Source organism: Thermobia domestica, chromosome 15 (genome assembly GCF_964235325.1).
Source record: "Thermobia domestica chromosome 15, izTheDome1.hap1.1, whole genome shotgun sequence".
Classification (NCBI taxonomy): domain Eukaryota; kingdom Metazoa; phylum Arthropoda; class Insecta; order Zygentoma; family Lepismatidae; genus Thermobia; species Thermobia domestica.
In genome coordinates this window covers 149,408,242-149,430,556 of record NC_137468.1, presented here as the reverse complement: position 1 = coordinate 149,430,556, position 22,315 = coordinate 149,408,242, and the positions used below count along the sequence as shown (strand labels likewise).

At 34.3% G+C, this 22,315-nt stretch overlaps 1 protein-coding gene across 1 annotated transcript; it reads right to left on the bottom strand.

Annotated features, from left to right (window-relative positions):
• Positions 1 to 3,416: 3,416 nt before the first annotated feature.
• Positions 3,417 to 8,583, bottom strand: LOC145671289 (uncharacterized). Its single transcript, XM_081740244.1, has 2 exons — positions 8,517 to 8,583; positions 3,417 to 3,919 (listed from the first exon to the last, which is right to left on the bottom strand). The coding sequence occupies exon 2, from the start codon at positions 3,913 to 3,915 to the stop codon at positions 3,439 to 3,441; it is 477 nt and encodes a 158-aa protein (XP_081596370.1). The 5' UTR covers positions 3,916 to 3,919; positions 8,517 to 8,583; the 3' UTR covers positions 3,417 to 3,438.
• Between the last annotated feature and the right edge of the window lie 13,732 nt (positions 8,584 to 22,315).

Here is a 22,315-nt window from a genome sequence, read left to right as displayed (position 1 = left end):
TATCTTCATTGACCACCATACGAAGAAGAAAAAATCTTTTCATCGACTACAACCAGAACAAGAATATTCTTATGTAGCTTTCTTAACCGCGGTATTTATACTTTTCACCGTGGGATGTAATGACATGTTTGAATTAACCAATGAAAACAGGTTTAAACAAGATTAAGGTAGACCTGAAACTCATAGTTCCCACCCCCTATTAGTTTTAGATACTATTCTTTTATTATTCAAATTAGCTTGAATATTTCATCTTTGCATCAGTTTTACAAGCGACAAAGTCACCCAAACCGTTTACTGCGCGTGCTTGAATTTTTATATACTAACATTGAAAACAATAATTAGAAATCACTATACCCGAACCCCAATAGCTCCTTTTGTATTTACTTGTTTTTTTTTTTTTTTTAAATTAGCCTGTTGGATTCCAACGTATCAATAAATAATGCTTTTAAATCCTTTTAAAATATGCTTTTGGTTATTTTACATTTAAGACATGGTGGATTACTTCATTTTGTGACAACTTTTAGCAACGAGTGGTGCTATCTTATCTACAAAATACTCCGCACTTGAAAAATTTATTACTGTTGTTATCATAAGACAATAATTATTGAACTTTCGCTAAATATGTTTACAAATAAAGTATCGCCTACAATAAGGAGAAACAAATGCTATCGAAAATTCGGCAAATGTTAAGGAATCTTGTAGACAATCGATATAGTAAGTTGTGAATATAAGTTAAAACTGAAGCCTACATTATGTATTTGATCAGTGCTAGAAATTCCTGTGAATTTTCATTAGGTATGCTATATGTTAAAAAGCATAGGAAAGAAAAAAAACTAACACCAACTTTGCAATGGCAAAGGAGAATAAACTGTTTCACAAACTTCTTCTTCTTATGTCTGAAGTTTCATGAAAGTAAAATTTATTTATTTGTACAAGTAATCACTGATTTATTCCCTATTTATCGGTATTCTTTTTTCATGTCTATATGACATATATTCAAAGATCATTTACTTATTTAAACGGGTGTTTATATCAATGCGTTAGGTTATATATCTCTATTGTATTGAATTAGATTCAATCACCCAACATGACCCTCCTCCTCTTTGCTAAGCGGATAGCGTCCATGTTAGCGGCGGTGACAAACCATAGTCCTGTGGGAAATCATCATTTTATTTACACTTTTCTTCACGAACAATAACTTTGTGAGATTATATATATAAAATACCCCATTACTGTTCAAAGGGGAGGTCAACTAAACTACCACCTTTTCCTATCATTTCATTTAACCACTTGTTTTTTAAAAAGAAGGCAAGTAGAATCAATTTTCAGTTCAAGTTCTTGAAAACAACCATCTTTTAGTATGTATTAATCTTACTTATTTGACACACATTTGTTCATTAATTTTACTTATGTACTGTTCAAAACAGAAAAGATTTGTTCAAAGATTTGATGATAAGTACGTTAGCAATAGTTCACTATTGTTTTCTTATCGAGACCAAACTTTTATTCTTTCATAACAGGTCAGTCCCATGATTCACATTTAATTTTAACACTTTTGAAAATACAATTTCCTTGAGCATCCAATAAAATTATATGGATTACTATGCTGACAAAGTTTCAATGTTTAGTTTTTCAGTGCTAGTTGGTTTCTACAATTAGACTTTTTTTCATTAGGTATTCATTTATCAATATAGGATTATAATGGCTTAATGATAAAGCAGTCATTTCCACTGTTTAGGGTCCCTGGTTCAATTACCGATTGCATTAATTATTTCATTTATCATAACGGAGCAATAAGGGCTCAGTGGTAAAGCGTCCATTTTCACTGTTTAGGGTTTTTGGTTCGAGTACCGCATGCATTAATTATTTTATTTCTCATAGCGAAGCCATAAGGGCTCAGTGGTAAGGCGTTCATTTCCACTGTTTAGGGTTTTTGGTTCGATTACCGCATGCATCAATTGTTTCAACATTTTTTATCACAACATTAAGTTTTGGATTTATTTCTTATAAATTGTGCTGGACAAACAACGTGTTCTCCCACTTCTTCATTTCACCAATTTCATAACCTTTTCTAAAGTGATCCGACATAATCGTGGAACTCACAGATTTCATTTATTATTCAAAATAATTTCATAATTAAGCGTACACAGACACAATAGTAAGTAAGTAAGTAATTTTTATTTCTAAGAAACAATTTGCTATTTAATCTTTACATTTATTTAAAGTTCGATTCCATGCTGCACAAAGTATCTAAACTGAACTGAAGTTCTTCTTCTTTGGCAATTGCAATGGCTTAGTGGTCACCTTTAGTGCTTGGGGTTTGATCCTAGGATGCTCCAATTATTTGAACATTTTATGACAAGTATTTGTGTTTCTCATGGCCGCTTTTTTATAAAGTGTCTAAAAGACAACAAATCTTCATGACCTAAGTGTATGGGACTCCATTTCATCCAAATAGATAATGGTATGCCAATTAACATATATGTCATTCTACACTGAAACCCTTTATCTATATTTACCTTAAATAGTTGGACATTATCGTGTTTTTGCACCTGCCGTGGCTCGCAAACCCAAAAGAAATACCTAGTTAATTATTCAAGGAATAAAAAACTGTTCTCAATGTATGTTCCCTGACACCAACTACATTTTAGTGTTCACAGAAAGAAAATGTATTCAAATTCTCTATCTTGTTTTTAATATGTTCGCAAATACAATTTGCTCTGAGTAATTTATTAGGAGAGTATCTTTTTATTCTCTCTTTACATATTCTTCGAACATCTTATACATGTGAGTGAATAAAATAAATTCATTCACTCATCTTAAACGGATTTAATCAAAAAGTAAAAAATTCAGACTTTTCTTTCAGTATACTATCATTTAATAACAACAACTAATTAGTAAACGAGAATGTTGTTAATTTAATTCTTATTTATGGACACCAGCAAATATCTCATTAAACTTGTTTCACCCTACAATTATGTATATTAATTTAAAAAATAAAAAATAAAAAATAAAAGGAAAACTCAAGTACAATTTGATATTGGAGGGAAATCAAAGTAGTTATGACAGCAAAAAAAAAAAAAAAATTGAAATCTTTTCAATGGTAACTGATAACTGAATAGTGACGCGTACTGAAAAGCATAAAGATTTTTTTCCTGCTTTTAAAAACTCTTCAATGGTAACTGTTAACTGAATAGTGCAGCGTACTGAAAAGCATAAAGATTTTTTCCTGCTTTTAAAAATTCTAACAACAATTCTTATTCTGAAAATATCTTTTTCTATGCTTCGAAACGTTACTCTTAATAAAAGGTATCTATAAGTTCAATATGATACGGAAAAAAAAAAGTTAGACATTTTTATGACCTTTGTTACACAGGTTTTAAAAATTCAAAGGAAAGGAAACTCAAAATTTTCCCATTCACCCAAAACATGATTTATTTACAGTTTTTTTTCTTTTACAAGTATTTTTGTTTCAGTTTTTTTTATTTTTTCCATTCTTTCATATTTCTCCCATGCTTTTATAAACACGTCATCTTCCCCATCATTTAATAAATCCCAATCATTGTCATTTACCCCCTCCACCACTGGTGGTGATATTGGTACCACTGACATCACTTCTTCCACCAATACCACTTCGTCTTCCTCCACTGACATCATTTCTTTCACCAGTGATGATGTTATTGGCTCCACTTTTTCCTCCACCACTATTACTTTTTGGGGTACTTGTTCTTCCGCCACCACCACCGGGTTGTATCTTTTTCTCCTCTGTTCATCTCTTCTTCTTCTTTTTTTCCTCCCTTCGGCCACATCCAATAATTCTTCCATCTTATTAAACCACTGGATGTGGCGGTACGAAGAGGAGGAGGAGGAGAAGGAGGAGGACTCACCGGCGGAAGTGCTTGGCTGCGGTTCCATCTTTCTAAAATAAAATAAAAAAAAAGTATTATTAGTACAACTTATTTTCAGCAGAATGAAATCAATTATAATCAACACTAATAAAATTATATTATTCTAATCACAAACTCAATTACATTGTTTAAGTTGAACAACAACTTATATATAATTTTAAAGGAGTTAACTTCACAAAGATTTGACCTCTATGTAAAAAGTTATATCTGATTTCCGGTGTGGATTTTATGCTTCCAATTAGTGCTAAAAATTTTTTTTTTCCAGGAGCAAAGTTTAAAGTTGTGTTTGTGTTTAATTTTCAGTTTTTTTTGTTCTGAAAAACCTATAAGAAAAATATCACTCTTAAATCAAGTCTAGTGTTCCTGTGTAGCCTAACATAGTGATTAATGCTAATAATCACGCTATTGGTACAAACTGTTCCGGCTTCAATTTCCAGTTGTAATAAAATACTAGTTTCATATAGCCATGCTACTGAACAAAACAGCAAACTTAAAATCAATTCACTTTATGTATGTACACGTCTCATATGCCCATACTACTGAACGGGATAGCAACTTAAAATCAATTCACTTTATGTAGGTACACGTCTCATATACCCATACTATTGAACGGGATAGCAACAAACTCAAAATCAATTTAACTTAGGCAATAGCATACGTCCCAAAGTTTCCAATAATTGTTAGTTAATAGGTTCATGTTTCATATACCAATGCTGCTGAACGCCTTGATTAACTGAAATTAAGCTACTATTATTAAAATCTTACAGTATGTTCTTATATTTTAATAAACGCTGCTAACAAACACGAATTCAATTCCCGGTTGTATCCTAAAAGTTTCACGTTAAGGCTGACGCATTTTGTTAAAATGAATCACAATTTAATTTGTAATGGTTCAACATGTTCTAACCCCTTAATGCTTTTGCCTTTTGGTGCAAACAAAACCATAGTACCGTATTCACTAAGGCTACCATCTTTACTGCAAACATATTTCCGTTCTCAAGTACAAATTTCGCATGTCATAATTTTTTAATGTTATTGCCTTTCGTGCTAAGGCGTACAATTTTAATTTCCGGGCAAGCCTATTCGCATAAACAAAGTCACCTTAACAACGGCGTGCGGATTTAATTCCCGCGTAAACCTAATACTGTCGTGCAGGTTCAAATTTCGGGCAAGCCTACGCGCATAAACAAAGGCATCTTAACATTAAAAATGCCCATTTAATTTCCGCATAAATTTAACACTGGTACGTGGGTTCAAATTCCGAGCGGACATACGCGTATAAGCAAAGTCACCTTAACAGCGGTATTCGGGTTCAAATCCCAGGTGCGCTTACTCGTATAAGCAATTAGCCTTAAATGCCCTACAACAACAACAACACTGCAAAGGTTTGGAAATTAATTTTCAATAATAAGTATTATATTTAATCTCGGGTTTTATTCAATGTTACTCCAATCCAGTTAGCTATAAAATATTCTCCCACATTCAAATGTATTCTGCGATATTTAAATATATATCTTTCACGCCATTTCCCTCAAAATATGACGGACTAAACAAATTAAGTTATTATTTTATTTTTTCACTGTATATAAATCATATTTCCACCCGGACAAACTCAAACAAAGTAATTATTAAAAATAAAATACGTTCGCTTCATATAAGCATTGTCTCTAGTTCAAACCATGAGTCGGTCATAAATGAACAAACGAAATGTGTATTAGTTTTCTTATGCATCTCTATATCAATTTTTAAACTTATAAATATTCTTTCAACAAGAAACAAAAAATAAGATTGTGTATGTGTTTTCAATAACCATATTAAAACAGTAAAATTACATTTCTTCTTCTTCTATACTTATTTTTTTTTCTTTCTTTCATCGAATAACCCCGTACTAATCATTATATATAATTCTCTTCAATCATTTGTTTTCATTACTTTAATACAAAATTACCTATAATAGAAAATTGTAGTTCTATGCCATCTGTCGGAAAAATTTTAAATTAACTTTAGTTTAGTTTAAGCCGTGTTGACGTATTTGTTATTAGTCCTGAATATATATATTTATATTTTAAAGGTACAGTATGATATATATATTTCTTTTTAGCCATTAAATACTACTGATAGCATTAAATAAGTACCCTTCTCGCAGTTGTGTTCTGTTAATAAAACATAATTTGTGAGGGCATAGTTAATTCTTGTTCTATCAGTAAACCACCATACGTTCATTATATTACAAATCCCTAAGGGGGACCCTTCAGTTGAACATAATTATCATCATTATGTTATTACCTATTCAGAAAAAACCCGCAATTGTAGGAATTAACTAATGGGGAACTTTAACACATGTCAATGTATATGGTAAAACACATAATTCTCTTTTTGCTATAATACTGTTAAAATCTAGGATCGCCTATAACTAATGGGTCCCGCCAGTTATAGCTACGTGATTTTCCTTTTGCTATAATATAATACTGTTAAAAAATCTAAGTAAGCCTGGGGGCCGCGGTGGCTCGGTGGTAAAGCGTTCACCTCTGGTTGGTCAAGTAAGTTTGTGGTGGACAAACACAGTGTGCGTGGGTTTCCTCCCACTTCCTATATACTTTTAAGAGTTTATTTTAGCTCCTATATTTAGTTCAAGTTTGTAGAAACAAACGAGAGAATAAATAATCACACTGTAAGTGTTCAGAGATTTCATAGAAATCGAATCAATAAAAAAAAAACCGGCATAACCGTGGGGACTCAAAAATTTCTAAATAATCCTGTGACTGGGACCCGCCAGTTATATTACAAATAGGACTACATAATTTCCTTGTAATACAATACTGTTTAAATCTATGGGGCACCTATAACTAATGGGGGGAATGTCGCCCGCCAATTATACGGTTATACTACACTAGGCATACATAATTTCCTTGTAATACAATACAATACTGTTTAAATCTAGAAGAACCCCTAACTAAGGGGTAGGGCCTCCGACAGTTATAGCTATGTGTTACAATACTCGTACGTAATTCTCTTTTGCTATAAGATAATACTGGTAAATCTAGGCAATCTATCTTGCAGGCAAAAGCCCCTCGTTGAGGGACATGGTAGAAATAGGAATACCCATACATAATTTCAATTCGCTTCATTATAATACAATACTCCTAAAATCTAGAGGAACCCATAACTAATGGGGGGAAGGGCCCCCGTTACTTGTAAAATATACTACAAATAGTCATACATAATTCTCTTTTTGCTATAAGATAATACTGTTAAAATTTAGGCAATCTATCTTGCAGGCAAAAGCCCCTCGTTGAGGGACATGGTAGAAATAGGAATACCCATACATAATTTCAATTCGCTTCATTATAATACAATACTCCTAAAATCTAGAGGAACCCATAACTAATGGGGGGAAGGGCCCCCGTTACTTGTAAAATATACTACAAATAGTCATACATAATTCTCTTTTTGCTATAAGATAATACTGTTAAAATTTAGGCAATCTATTTGGCAGGCAAAGCCCCCTTCATTGAGGATCATGGTACAAATAGGAGTACATCATTTCATTTTGCTTCGCGGATACACAACAGGTTTTCAAGTCAAAAGACAGTGTTCAATAACCAATGTATTTAGGGGGTTCCGTAAAATTTTCTTTCTTGACATTAAAGCTATTCTATGCGTTATGTAACTACCACCCAACGCAAATAACTAACATTCAGTAATATTTACTATTAAAACACAATAATGTTATGGGGAAAAGCGCTCCCCCCAAGACTAAAACATTTCTTTCTTTCTGTAAATACTAGTCTTAGTTCAAAGATCTGCGTTCCTAAAAAGATTATCGGTTGTATTACCAAAGCGTAGTAGTATGCCATCTATTGGTAAATGAGCTTACTTAAACAGTTCAAGTCCCATCTGTACAACGTACATATATATATATATATATTAGGTATAACTGATTTAAAGTGATCGGTATAACAGTTAAAAATCGTAACAAATGAATCAAACATATTGTAATTAAGCATCCTATAATTAAGCAAATAAAACTCTACAAGTAAATGGTCCGTCTTTTATTTGTAGGTTCACATTTTTAATATGTTCGCAATTTTCGAAATTATTTGTAGGTTCACACTACAAGTGTTCTGAGTTTGCTTCGCAAACGACCCAATAAATAACACCAATTTTAAAACGTTCACAATCTATTTTAACAATTAGTTTACACCGCAAACGATCCAATACATAAGCAGAGTATGTATAACATACGATCCGTAAAAATATGAAGTGATTGAACAAAAAGCAAATGATCCAATAAAATATTTTAATAGTTCGCACCGTAGCTGGTCTTACGACTTTCTATAAGAAAGGAGAATATAAAAATAAGAAGCATGAAAGAATGCAATAATAATAATAATAATAATAATAATAATAATAATAACTTTAGTAATCGAAAATCGCAATTACATTTCAAGCGTTTTCAGTATATCACAAAGCTTATCCTCTTGCATAATTACAAAAAAAAAATGGTCGTAGGTTTATTCCCCCAATAATGTTTCTCAGAAGCAAATCGTGTATTATTTACTTAATTATAATGAAGTGAATAATACATGACATTTAAAAAGTTCTCACCTTAAAAAATCAGACTTCGCTCTGTTAAAATCACTGACGAAAAAGTTCAACACACACACACTATGGAACTGTGTAAAAACAATAATACCAAACTTTATTTCAATACTATATATATATAAGGATTTCATTATGTCCCTCCCCCAAGCATCATGTTTTTCAGCGGGTTTTCAACCCGATTTCATTAATTATAAATAAATAAATAAGGTCCGCTAACATTGTTTATTCATTGCCACAGCGAGAAATCTAAAAATTTCTTATTTTCAAGTTCGTCAACCGCTGGAGAAATCTCATTCAGACAGGGTATCGACATTCAGGACAGTCTATGTACGGTTTTCATCTAATTAAGGAAAAATGCTTACATGTTCATCAGATATTAGATATTCTGCCAAAATCAGATATTGCCACAAAAATACATTTACGTGTTTGTCCCAAAACATCTTTTAAAGGGGGAAGAAACATAAAATTTCTATCTGTCTTCTTCATCACTGCCGATAACTATCGCTGTAACAACCATCGTTAATGGAAAAATATTTTCAGTATGTTGCCAGACAGTTTTCTCATGGTCAAGGGAGAAAGTGTCTAAGGTTATTCCAGTACAAGCGGAAATAAAAATTAGAAAGTGCATTGACACTCTATACATGCGTGTCACAAGTCATAGTTCTATCGGGAGCAAGGTGAAAGCGTGTGAGGCAACGACCCGGAAGTAATGGCATTCTAAGCTAGTCTTCTGTAAGAGACGGAAGAACAATTCACTCGCTCCGTATTTCAAACTTGGCTGTAAACACGGAGTTAACTATAAGGAATAAAAACGATGAATAAATCATACATACATACACACTTCGTATTTCCCATATTTTTTTTTCTCGCCAATTTACATGTGAGAATTGCAATAATTCTCAGTACAATACAATATACATCGCCGGTGCTTGGGGGTCCCGGGTTCAGTCCCCGTACAATATAACGTTCATCTCTTGTGCTAAAAGTCACATATTCAATCCCCGTACAATACAGCGTTCACCACAGGTGTTAAGGGTCCCCGTACAATGCAACGTTCATCTCTGGTGCTTGGGGGTTCCAGGCTCATTCTCAATACAATGTATTGTTCACCTCTGTTGCTAAGAACCAGGGGTTCAATTCCAGTACAATACAGCGTTCACCTCTTGTGCTAATGGTCTCATATTCATTCCCCGTACAATGCAACGTTCATCTCTTGTGCTAAGGGTCCCATATTCATTCCCCGTACAATGCAACGTTCATCTCTTGTGCTAAGGGTACCAGGTTTATTCACAGTACAATACAGTGTTCACCACTGTTGCTAAGGGTTCTGGGTTCAATCCCAGTGCGTATCACACATTATAAGTGTTCTGAGCTTCTTATTTTTAACAAATAAAATAATCACACTGTAAGTGTTCGAGTAAATTTATTACGAGAGGTTAAATTAAATATATTAGGAGAATATCTTTTTATTCTCTCTCACATATTGTTCAACATGTTATACATGTGAACGAATAAAATATTCTCTCAGAATGACGTATCAACAGATTTAATTCAATTTTCCATTATTATTATTATTTTTAAAAATAACCAGTATAGAAAGACACGCATACAAACTCGAAAAAAAGATCACATGACCTTTCCATGTCAGCACAACTAAAAACAGAAATATAACAACTTTCCAATACACGTAAACAGGTCAACAAACCCTAATAACCTAACCCAACCGGCTGCCAACACAGCCCAGTACTTTCTATATTAATTATAGTACCTAACGGTACCTGTAGAATACTTTGTCTGCTTCTACTCCGGGCCTATGGGCGCGAGCTCCCAGGGGGCGCACAGCCTAGAGAAAAAAATAAAAAATATCTAGAAATAAAAATAAATAGCCATAACTTAACATATTTTTTGAATTGATTTTAAAAATCAGGCTAATTAAGCATTCTGATTTTGAAGTTCATTGGAACAAATAATTGTTGGTAAAGTTCACCAATCTTTTGTTAATACATTAACGGTATTTTGTTAAGCCCAGAACCAAGTAAATTCCTCAAAAAACTTGCGATGATAAAACAGCATCGTGGAGTGGTGTTTAAGCAATTAACATATAGGCCTGATATAATTTTTAATATAATTTTTAATATTATAACCTGGTATAATAAAAGTTTTTAGGAAAGTAACTTTAACCAGACTAGGGGGCGGAAAAAAATTATTGGGCCTAGGGGTGCCAAAATGCTAAATCCGGCCCTGAGGAAGAGATTATTTTGCAGGACTTGGATTTCTCTTTATACATTATGGCAATTTTACTCTAATATTTTTATCTCTGTTGTATTATTCTCGAGCCTTGGAACGCCTCCGTGGTTTTCCTATTTAATTTTCGTTATTTTCATTTATGTCTAACCGTATTCATACTATGGGCACTAGACGTTTTCTTAGACACAGTCACCATGTCTTTGCGATCATTTTGAAAACGGTGTCTCATGTCGAAAATTTTCTTACAGAAGCTGTTTGATATTAATTTGTCTATGTAACGTGATGTTACTCGCTTCAAGCTGCTATTTGAAATTTTCAAGTTGGCCCCGGATACCTTTCAGTTGGCCCTTGGAGTCACCCCGACAACACCTCTCGATGTGCCTTACGTCAGTTAGCTACTCCAGTTTTTCTTTTGTTGATTTATCTCCAATCGCTTTCATACTACGGGTACTAAACCTTTTCTCTGACACGGATACTATGTTTCGGCGGCCTTTTAAGAACACTGCCATTTCACATCAATCGTTTTCTCCTGCAATATGTTAGATTTTGCAAGATTTATCGAACGAGGTACCACTCGACTCATGTTACTATTTGAAATTTTGAAGTTAGCCCACAAGACCCCTTTAGGGAGGCCACTGGGATCACAGGGACCACACCGTTCGATATGCTCTATGATATTTACGTATTTCAATTTTGTTCCATTCATTTACCTTCCATGGTTTTCACACTACGGGTACTGGAGTTTCCGAACCATATTATGGCGGCCATTTTGAAACCGGTGCACAATATGAAACATCTTTTGGTACAGCGTTACTTAGTTTTCCAAGACCTTTCGAACGAGGTATTACTCGACCCATGTTCCCATTTGACATTTCAAAGTTACCCCCCGTTACCCCCATTTAGGGGGGCGAGGAGGGGTACTTTTGGCGGAATTGGTTTTCCCCATTAGCAATATATAACGTGTACTTGAAACATTTCTTCTATGTTTTATCATTTTTCAGATATTTCCGTGGATTAATTAAAATGGCCCACCCTGTATATATATATATATCGAAAAATGGTACCCCTTGCCGATTTTCATCAAGACTTCTGTCACTAGTGTTTATAAAGGGCCAGGTACAGATGTGAGGAATAAAAAGGAGATTCATGCTCATATGTGAATGATGCGCTATGTGGAGAGCCCAGGTTCAGCCAATAATAATAATAATAATAATAATAATAATAATAATAATAATAATAATAATAATAATAATAATAATAATAATAATAATAATAAATGAACGGCTCGGGGGAGCATAATGGTAAATCATATTTCTAACTGTCGAGTAAACTGGAAAAAAAAATAATAAAAAGGTTCAACATTCTCATGCAATTCATAAATGACATGTACAGTAAGCGACAAAAGTTCTTTCCGTTTGGTAAAATTTATTTTGGTAGTTTAGCTACAAGGTACAGAAAATTACATTATTTTTAATTTACTGAAAAACTGTACTCAAAATGTTCTTCCATTCACAAAGGTATTTACGAAACTAATTTCATTAAACGGAAAGAACTTTTATTGCTGATTGTACCAAAACAAGCTTTCCCTGGGAGCAGATCTCCGAAATTTAACCACTTACATACTGTTCTGTGGCTCGATCTCAACCCATTCCGCCTAATAAGTGAATTTCACCCAGAAGTCGCGTTTAGCATTATGTTCACCCGAGCCGCTCAAGTCTAGAAAATGTGGAAATTATCGACTGTAAAAAAATATTTTCAATTTTTTGTATCTATTAATCAATATTGATAGAGCACCATATATATATATATATATATATATATATATATATATATAAACTATCGAGAACAGCCATTTATATTATTGGAAAAGAACTTAAAAGTAAGTTTTTCTTCACTATATCTTTTTCATAATCTAATATTTTCTTCAGATGACTCTTCATTCATTGTATACTAGTTCTTTTTTTAAAAAAAGCTTGTCATTTTATTTTATCTTCAAGATATCCTATTTCTTAAGTGTCCACAGACAATGTCTAGAAAAGGCCATCCAGTTTGAAAGCTCATTGAGACGCCATGTCGCGTCTGCCATTGATTTGTTATGGTACTTTCACAGCTGCTATCTATTATGTGAGAAACCTAACAGATGTAATTGAGAAACTTCGACTGTAAAAATCAAGTTATGTATGAATGGCTGTCGGTGAAAAGAAGAAGAAAAAAGGATAAGTGCCTATATAATTTATGTATGAAGTGAGTTGAACTAAAACGTTTATCTTGCAGATATGAATAATTTTTTTTTTTCAAAAATTACTTGTTAAGATATGTTAGACTCATCGAAATAAATTAACTATATGTATGTTCAAGAGTATGTATCAAATGTATAATTTACTAAAGAATGTATTAAAGAATCATCATCATCATCATAGATGTTCTGCCATTATTGGCAGGTCACTTGCAGCAATTGAGAAGCTTCCATCCTCCACGGTCTTCCGCTATCACGTTCGAATTCTCTGTTTTGATATCGTCCTTTAATTGCAATGTCCTTCGCCCTGCCAACACACCCTCTAGCACGTCTCTACTGATACAGTTCCTTCTTACCCAATGTCCCGAGCAGTTTCTCTACCTCTTCTTAATAATACCTAAAATTGTTCTTTTCTCCCCCCCATTTCTAACACACTCCCATTCGTTTTCCGCTTGATCCGACTAATTCTCTCCACTGTTCTCCACACCCACATTTCGAAAGCTCCACAGCCTTTCGGCAGCGAGGCTATATGAGATAGGACCTACTGACTAACGTGAAATTCGAAGCACATGAGCTCTCACCGGGAATCGACCCGGGTCTCCCACGCCAAAGGCGTGTACGCTAACCGCTTAGCCATGAAGGAGCTCTAAATACCAAAACAATGGCATATGTAAAATATAGATGAAATTAATTCAAATTAGTATTTTGTTCTAATTGCTTCGCATCATTGCATGAATTGTAAATGTTGCATGATGGGCCAAGTAAAGTGATCACTAGCGCAAATCCGGGAAGGGGGGATGAGGGGAACATGTTCCTTCCAATCTTGGAACTATGGGGGACTGTCCCCCCAATAATCCGATTTGAAAGGTGTTTTTTCGGGAGAAATGTGATGAATTGTGTCCGAGTTAAAAATCTTTGAATACGATCTAATAAAATCACTCTTTTCTCGGAATAATACTAACTGCAAACAATTACAAAAAGATCATCCCTCCTTGATGTTTCAAAGCAAATTTTCGTCTATGTTGTAAGTGGAATGTATAGTTAATAACAACGAACATTTCCATCTCATTATTTCGTGCTTTGGGACCTGGAGAAATCCCGGCCATACCGAGAATTAGTCGACATGGAAAAGTAGTCATAATGCACCACTTTTACACACGCAAGGGTAGACTCTCAATATTAAAAACATGGTTTTATTTGATATTAGCGTAACAAGGTAAAAGAGGATAAGAGCAGTGATGCAATGCTAATATTTTAGGTGGGTATACGCTCCATCCTTTGTTACACACACACACACACACACACACACACACACACACACACACTCTTTCTTTACTTGTTTTCGTGTCTAGTTTCAATTTCCAAGCGCTGTAAAGGAATTATAAAACATCCTATATATATATATATATATATATATATATATATATATATATATAGGATGTTTTATAATTCCTTTACAGCGCTTGGAAATTGAAACTAGACACGAAAACAAGTAAAGAAAGAGTTTATTATACCGAAGTCAAAAGCGGCTCCCTTTACGAGTTACGAGCGCAGGAAAGTGCAGAAAATTGAACTTTGAGTATTAATTGCTAAGACTAATAGTGTTCGAAGAAGCTATAGTATGACGAATTTCAAGGGAAACCGTACTTGTATTTTCGAAAAATGCCACATTCAAGATACTCGGGAAATTGCACAAGACTTAATTAAACCTTGCTTCATTTAATCCACGATTATCTATGAGACCGTGACTTAATTTGTAAAATTCTGGATTTATTTTCTCCATACGCTTGAACTTGGTATTTAATGACAACATAGGTGTGGTTTCCTCTGAAATTCACCACAACGCTTCCTCTAACACTTATTAGTCTTTGCGCTATTAAGGTTCGAACAAGCAGGATATGTATATGAAGTAACAAAAATAAATATCTGGATGGAGAGCTACATTTTGGAGAATAGTTTTCGAATTATTTAACCTACCCACCAGAGACTAAGAAAAAGATTGCTTACAGTATCATAGGTTAATTTAAGACCTTATTTAACTCTCTGCGTTAAGTAGGTCAGGTTGTAGAAATGGTTGTACTTCCAATTCGAGGCTAATTTAGGGCTGAATTAAGCCCTGATGCCAGCTCCGAAGTTAAGAGTCGGGTAGTATCAATATACCCATCTAAAACTTTAGTCCAATAATTTCTTTCGGGTCGAGGCACAAGTTTCCCGCGGGAGCAATTCAAAAAGAAAACACCACAAACAACAATCTTACCGAGCGAAGTAGCTCAATTGCTAAAGCATTCGCCTCAGATTCGGGAGGTCGTGGGTTCGATTTCCACTGCGACCATTCTGACGCGTTTTCCTCAGTCCTACCAGGCAAATCCCAGGATAGTGCCTACTAATCGTGCCATGGCCGATATCTTCTCAAATCCTTTCCATTGTTATTATTGTTGTTAGATATCCAGTATAAAATGTCCTCTTAGCTGTATCTGGTGATTGTTAAATAAATGAAATAAAATAAAATAAAACAAATACTCACCCTGAAAAAAATAGACAAAAAATCCCCTCCTCCTAAAAAAATTAAGTTGTAAAATATAAAATGGGAGCTTTCCACGTTTTAAATTCAAATTTGAATTTTTAAGATTTTTTAGAAATTAAAACCGAGGAGGCAAATAAGAAAATCCTTAAGTCTAGCTCTTCTAGATAGATTACAATTTCCGTGATCAGACACTTTCTCGGATATTGGAAGGTGTTCCATCACTCTTTGTTAAATTATTAAACCTTGAACGCACTGTCAGATAAAAGGATTTGAAAAGGACGCTGCCTGGATTTATAAGCTGATGTACTATTCCAGCATTCACTTAATTTGTCAAAGAAAACCTTAGAAAGAATAGTTAGGATGGTCGGCTATCAATTTTTTAAAAAATAAAATTACTCGCACAGCTGTTTCCAGCTAAATTGCGAAAAGGAAATGTTCATCTTTTAACGGTAGGCCATTCACACAACTGTAAATTCCTATAATAATAACAATAGTAGTAATAATAAAACTGTGAAGAAGGTGTAAAAACCTCTTTGCAGATCAGCTATCTTGACAGGTTTTTCTACATTCGCACCACACAAATATCGGAATAGTGCCTAGATTATGGGCACCAATTAGTCTCCTTTGCAATGTTTTTAACGAAGGACCTTATTCCTCCGACATCTTCGTAATCAAAGCGGAGATGCCATAACAACCTTTATATTTGAAATTAATAAATTAATAAATAAATGTACTTATGCTTTTTTCTGAAATTAAGTTGTTCTTTGGAGTTTTCTTCCCTACTTCTCAATATCTTTGCTTTTATATTTTCGTCAACGGAATTTGCACAACTATTGCCTCTTTTCCTTTTTAACCAATTTTCTAACACCTTCTTGGACATCTTGCAAATTGCGAAGCAGCTTTTTATTTCGTCAACCCAAAAAGAAAGTTTAAACACTACTAAGCAAATGAAGTTCGGCTACTACAAGTGACGGTTCTACCGAAATGTTCAAAGGTTATTGTGACATGCTCATACTCTAGATCTTTCCTGACTTTTGTTTTCCACCTCCTTCTGCTAATAAATTTTGTTCAAAAATTTTAATCTGAACGAAAGCGAAACAACAAAGAAAAATGCTTATTTTTACCCCATTCTTTTTGTTGTTGATTTGTCCAGTAGGTTGCGGAAAAACTACTACTAGTACTACCTGCTGAGTATTTATGAAAATCAGTCGCCACTTTCTTTGATGTCAATTGCAACTACAAATGAGCAGTACTAATCCGAAGTTCGCTGTTGTATTTGATGGTATTGGGAACGACGGTGAAAGCTTCAACTAGACCGACGATAAGTCACGTTGTTTTGTTATTTTGGTAAGGTCCAACGATTTCTTGGCGCAAATATATTCATTCAATTTCCTCTTAACCCTTGAACTAAAGTAAAGACTCATTTTTTCGGAACCTCTTTACACGATTGGAAAGGAACTGATTCCATCCCGCATTGCCTAGCTCAAATTGTATCCAATACGTAGACTTTGAATTTGGATGAAAGAGGGCGTGAAAACTGTGGTCATTGCTATTTCAAAACAGAACAATTCCAATGTCACTACCTGAATATACGCCCTACTCCTTACCCTCCTCACCATGCAACTCTATCTCCCACTGATCTTTAGAAACAAAAGAGTTTCTAAGAGTTTTCAAGAAAAACATTTAGAAACAGCTTGGCTTTATTTTATTATAGTAATAGAGGTCAGCTTTCAGAAGATAAGGACAGCGCATGTGACATCTTGAGGAAAACTACCGCAGGTTCAGAATGTTGAAATGAAATCTTTGAGTTTTACGTCCCACGGTTATGCCGGTTAGGCTGAAGGAGACGGTGATGATGAATAATGAATGAAATGGTGGAATGAAGAAAGTGGGAGGAAACGGGAGAACCCCAAGGAAACCCACGCACACGGTGTTTGTCCACCACAAAGTTCACTTGGCAGGGGCTGGGATCGAACCCGGGAACCCAAGCACCAGAGGTGAACGCTCTACCACTGAGCCACCGCGGCCCCCTAGGTTCAGAATGTTGTTTTCTATTATAGAAGGGATTCTCAGAAAACTCGATTCCCACACCCCGAAAACTCAAATATTTTTTTAAAAAATTAGATATCATTCGCTACCACTGCCTGACGACCAGCTGTTTAGTGAATCTTTTTTGTTTTGAAATACAGTACATGAAAGTAGCGTACACCCACGTACTTCCTAAAAATTAGGTGGTTATACGATAGTTTCCAAAACTTAGAGGTGAGTATACGCCGTATGCCCGCGTATACCCTCAATTACATCCCTGGATAAGAGAGAAATTGTACTTATAAAGAGAACACTCCTGGAGCTGTATTATAAAAGGGAAAAAGTAAAAAATGCTTGTTTTCAAGAGGGCAACTATTTTTTCGGTTCCTGCCTGTTTTGCCTAATGACCCTCCAGCACTTTGTAACGCATTTTTGATTTAATCTTATCTCTAGGCAGAACAGGAATTCACAGTTGGTTGAAATTGATAATTCATTATATATTTTAATTAGAGATGCAAAAAAGCCGGCTTTTTTGAATCGATGGTTTTTTTCACATAAAAAGCCGGCTTTTTTGAAAAAAAACCGAGAATTTTGGAAATTTTGGCTTTTTTCATTTTCATGATTTTTCTATCCAAATAGCTTTCTTATAGTATATTCTATAGTTAGATAAGATTTCCACGACCTGAATGCCATATTTAGCTCTGTAATTCACCATCAAGATGGATGGAGCACATATTTTACGAATTAAAGCTAACATGAAGAATGTAGTATTTGAGGGCAATTTTACAGGTTATTTAACTTTATTTTAACTTTTGAGTTATCGACATTTTTTTCCTTCTCTAGATCGTTTTAGTTTGTCATCCGTGTTTCATTTCTAAGAGCTTAGTATTCCAGCTTCTAGCACGAAAGTTAAACTTACGTTTTTCTATATATCCGTCAAAGCATACGTTTTTCAATATGTCCGTCAAACCGTATTTGCACATTTCTGTTATACTGTAGTTGTGCAATGATTTAGCAATAATTTTCCAGATACAACCTTGAATACCAATTTATACAAATAATCAATAGCGGATTTAGAAAAGTACTTTGGGACGGGTTTCTCTGATAGTTTCGTTTTCTAAAAAGTCTTAATTTTATTTGGGAGGTGCTTGAAGTTTATGAGTACAGGCATAACTAATATTTCGTTTCGTTTATATGTTTAGCAATAATCTTCCGGATACAACCTTGAAGATCATTTTATACTGAGAATCAGTGGCGAATTTAAAAAAGTGTTTTGGGAGGGGTTTTCTTACTACTAATGTTTAGTTTTTCTAAACATTCGTAATTTTTATTTGACGGGAGCTTAAAGTTTATGAGTAAAGGCATAACTAATAGATATTTCGTTCGTTTTAGACATTCCACAACTTTGAAGAACAGGCTTCAGTCCGAAAGACCGATCCTCTAACCTTCGCAAAACCGTCACTGTTGGTAATTAGTAATAATAACGATTTAAAAACAATAAGAAAGGAAGTCGGCCAACTCCTAGACTCCTAGTCGGCCAGTACACGCACTATTTCTACATTCTCTCAGATGGAATGAAGGAAGGCTTTGTCAGAATGGTCGAATGCTGGGTTGAATCCCGGACTTCCCGATAGAAGCGCAAAAGCCAACCACTCAGTCACGTTTGTTGTGCAGTTGTATTTAGCTTAACTTAAATATATTCCGTAGTCTTTTTTTTTTTTTTGTTCCTAATGATATGTTGAATCCCTCTTGTTAAAAATACAGAAAACTTGAGGACTGGGTAAACCGTGATGGTGGTCAAGGGCGCCCATGTTGTGGTTTCCAAGGAGGGGAAGTATAAGCGACGTTTCAAAAATAGTTTCAAATTTTGCTGTAACTAATGTAAAAATCCTATTGGATTTTCAATATTCTGAAGTACATTTTCCTCTAGGGGGGCAAGCGCCCCCTTAACCCCCCTGATGGGCGCCCTTGATGGTGGTTATAAAAAACTTGACTGTAGAATTTCAAGAATATACAGAACCATGTGCAGCCTTTAATTGTATCATACAAATCTAAGTATTTCTCTTATGTTTTATTTTAATTTTATTTTGTTTCAAAAAGAGATGTATACGCCGACCAAACAATAGTTTATTGTTTTGCGCATTTAATTAAACAGATAATGAGTTACTGAAAACAATAACAATTTATTTTGAATCTGGAATTTTGGACTGTATAAACTTGTATAGTTGATGGAATCAATAAGTATTAGAATAAGCAAATACTACACACAAACACTGAAGATCCCGCACACGAGGCTTTTGCAGGAAAGCACAACACAACACTGACAAAAGATGCGGGAGGCGGCCTAACGGTATTTTTGAAAAGAAAGACAAGAGACCGCCAGAGTAAGATACTACAATATATTATAAACCATATTGACCTGCAGAGACATCTCTACAGCAAAACTGACACTACATAAAACATATATTTTGTTCCAAGTTTTGGAAATGCTCACAATAAGCTCAAACACTGAAAAAACATAAGCCTCCTTTTTTAAATTAATTTTATGAAACAAACAGAGGGCAGAATGGCCCGAACAAGAGGGTTTGGAATATTTTGAAGTAAAAATACTACATACAATTTTGCTAGTTATTTGTGTATTTTTTTGAAAGAAGTTTTTACTCTTAGGGTTGGCTCGTTTACACCAGCTGTTTTTTTTTTTTTTTTTTTAATGACTGGTTTAAACTAAAAAATTAAAAGAACAAAAATGCGAATCGTGCGAACTTTATAATGACGTTTCACATGTCAAACCATCTGCATTAGTCTTATTTCCTTTTCACCTTTTAATCAAGGTGTCCCATGTTCAATTGTCGGTCGAACCACAACCCTTCTTTCATGTGTAAACCAAGTACTCTTTCGGATGTCACTTTAAGCGAAAGTCTTCTCCTTGATAACCTCGGTATTACGTAAGGATGTTAAGCCTAAACATACAAAACGAAACCAAATTATATATTTCTGCATGCCTGTTGTTTTATAAAGAAGCGAAGGTTGCTTAAATATATTGATTAAAATTGGTAAAATTTATCGATTGCCTACTTAGCTTCCAACATTAGCTTGGATTGGATTTTCAATGATACCTACATACTAAATTTGTAATTTAATACCTCAGTTTTAAAAAATAAACACACTGCTGAACAAGACTGCACTTATTTAATATAAAAACACATTTACACGTGACGTTTCGATCTTCTATCCAAGATCCTCATCAGACGTACACTCACGTCTGATGAGGATCTTGGATAGAAGATCGAAACGTCACGTGTAAATGTGTTTTTATATTAAATAAGTGCAGTCTTGTTCAGCAGTGTGTTTATTTTTCTGATTTTATTCGCAAGACGTTGACTATGATTGTGTGTCACTCAGTTTTAGCGTACTGATTATAATACGTTGACCTTTAAATTTTACATGCAAATTAAATTTTACAGGATTTTCCCGTTATTGTTTTACATTTAAAAGAATGACGGGATTTTCCCGATGGCTAGGGCGGGAGTTTCTCAATTTAAGAAATTTACTGACCGGACTTCTTTAAGCTTATGGGACCTCTTCCAGCATAACCCCGTTGTTGAATAATAACACCAAGGCGAAACAAACTTATTTCTGTGAATATGTAATACAAATACATAAAGCAAAATATCTAAATCAAAAAACCTGGTTTAAACCCCAAAAAAACCTGGTTTAAACCCCAAAAAAGCCTGGTTTAAACTGCCCCCCCCCCCAAAACGGGTTTTTGGCATTTTCAGAAACAACGATGGTTCTTGCCAACTCTGCTTACTTTTGTATATAGGAGGTTAAAATGTGTTTATTATATACATTGGTTAATCCTTTGGAATTCATAATGTAAAAATGTTGAAGTAAAATTGTTTAAAATATCTTTTCGAAATTCATGGTTTACTTTCGAGGTTTTATATTCTTATCGGCATCAACCACTAATTAAATGACTTTCTGTGTTATAGAGAAGCGAAACAAAGTCTGCTTTATCGATTTAAAGCAGAATTTTGAAAAAAGCCCAAAATTTCCCAAGCAAAAAAGCAAAGCAGAAAAAAACGAGTTTTTTTCCAAAAAAGCCGGTTTTTTTCCGAGCCCTTGCATCTCTAATTTTAATAAGAAGTGTTTTAATATCCATGGCATCAGGAGTTTTGCCGGCTTGTTTAGCTACATTATGTGGAATATATAACATGTCGGATTGTCCTTCTTTAAGTTTCGGTAAACCAATCGGTGTTTTCCATAATTAACAGTTGCATTGTCTGCCGTGTATGCAGTTACATTTCTGATATCCAAACTGTTGCTTTTTAAAATAGTTCATATGAAATCTGCAATTGCATCGGAAGTTTCATTGCTGTCTTCGTAAAAATCTAGCGGGTAGAAGTTCCATCCTTAGAATAAACTTACATACAAAGAGGGAAAAGATTGATTCTTTGTTAGATGTATCACTTGAAACTGAAAAGAAGGACGTGCTCATTTTTTCATGAATGATTTCCATCGAATGAGACGCGAAAACATTGCAAACTATACTCTCTCATTTTGTTCGACTGCAAGACAATTTACTAGCCATTTTTGAATCTGGGAAGCATTTCCGAGCAAGTTTAAAGTTACAGTCCATTGAGATATAAGAGTGATGGTGCTGAGTACGATGAAATACTTTGGCAACTTCAGCTGCAATCACCTTATTTTCTTCAGTGGTATTCTTCTGTACAAAGAAATTATTTTAACACTTTACTTTTTGTCGCA

Bases quoted from the DNA above. Each gene is read 5' to 3' on its own strand.
- LOC145671289 (XM_081740244.1), bottom strand. From the start codon at position 3,915: ATGGAACCGCAGCCAAGCACTTCCGCCGGTGAGTCCTCCTCCTTCTCC.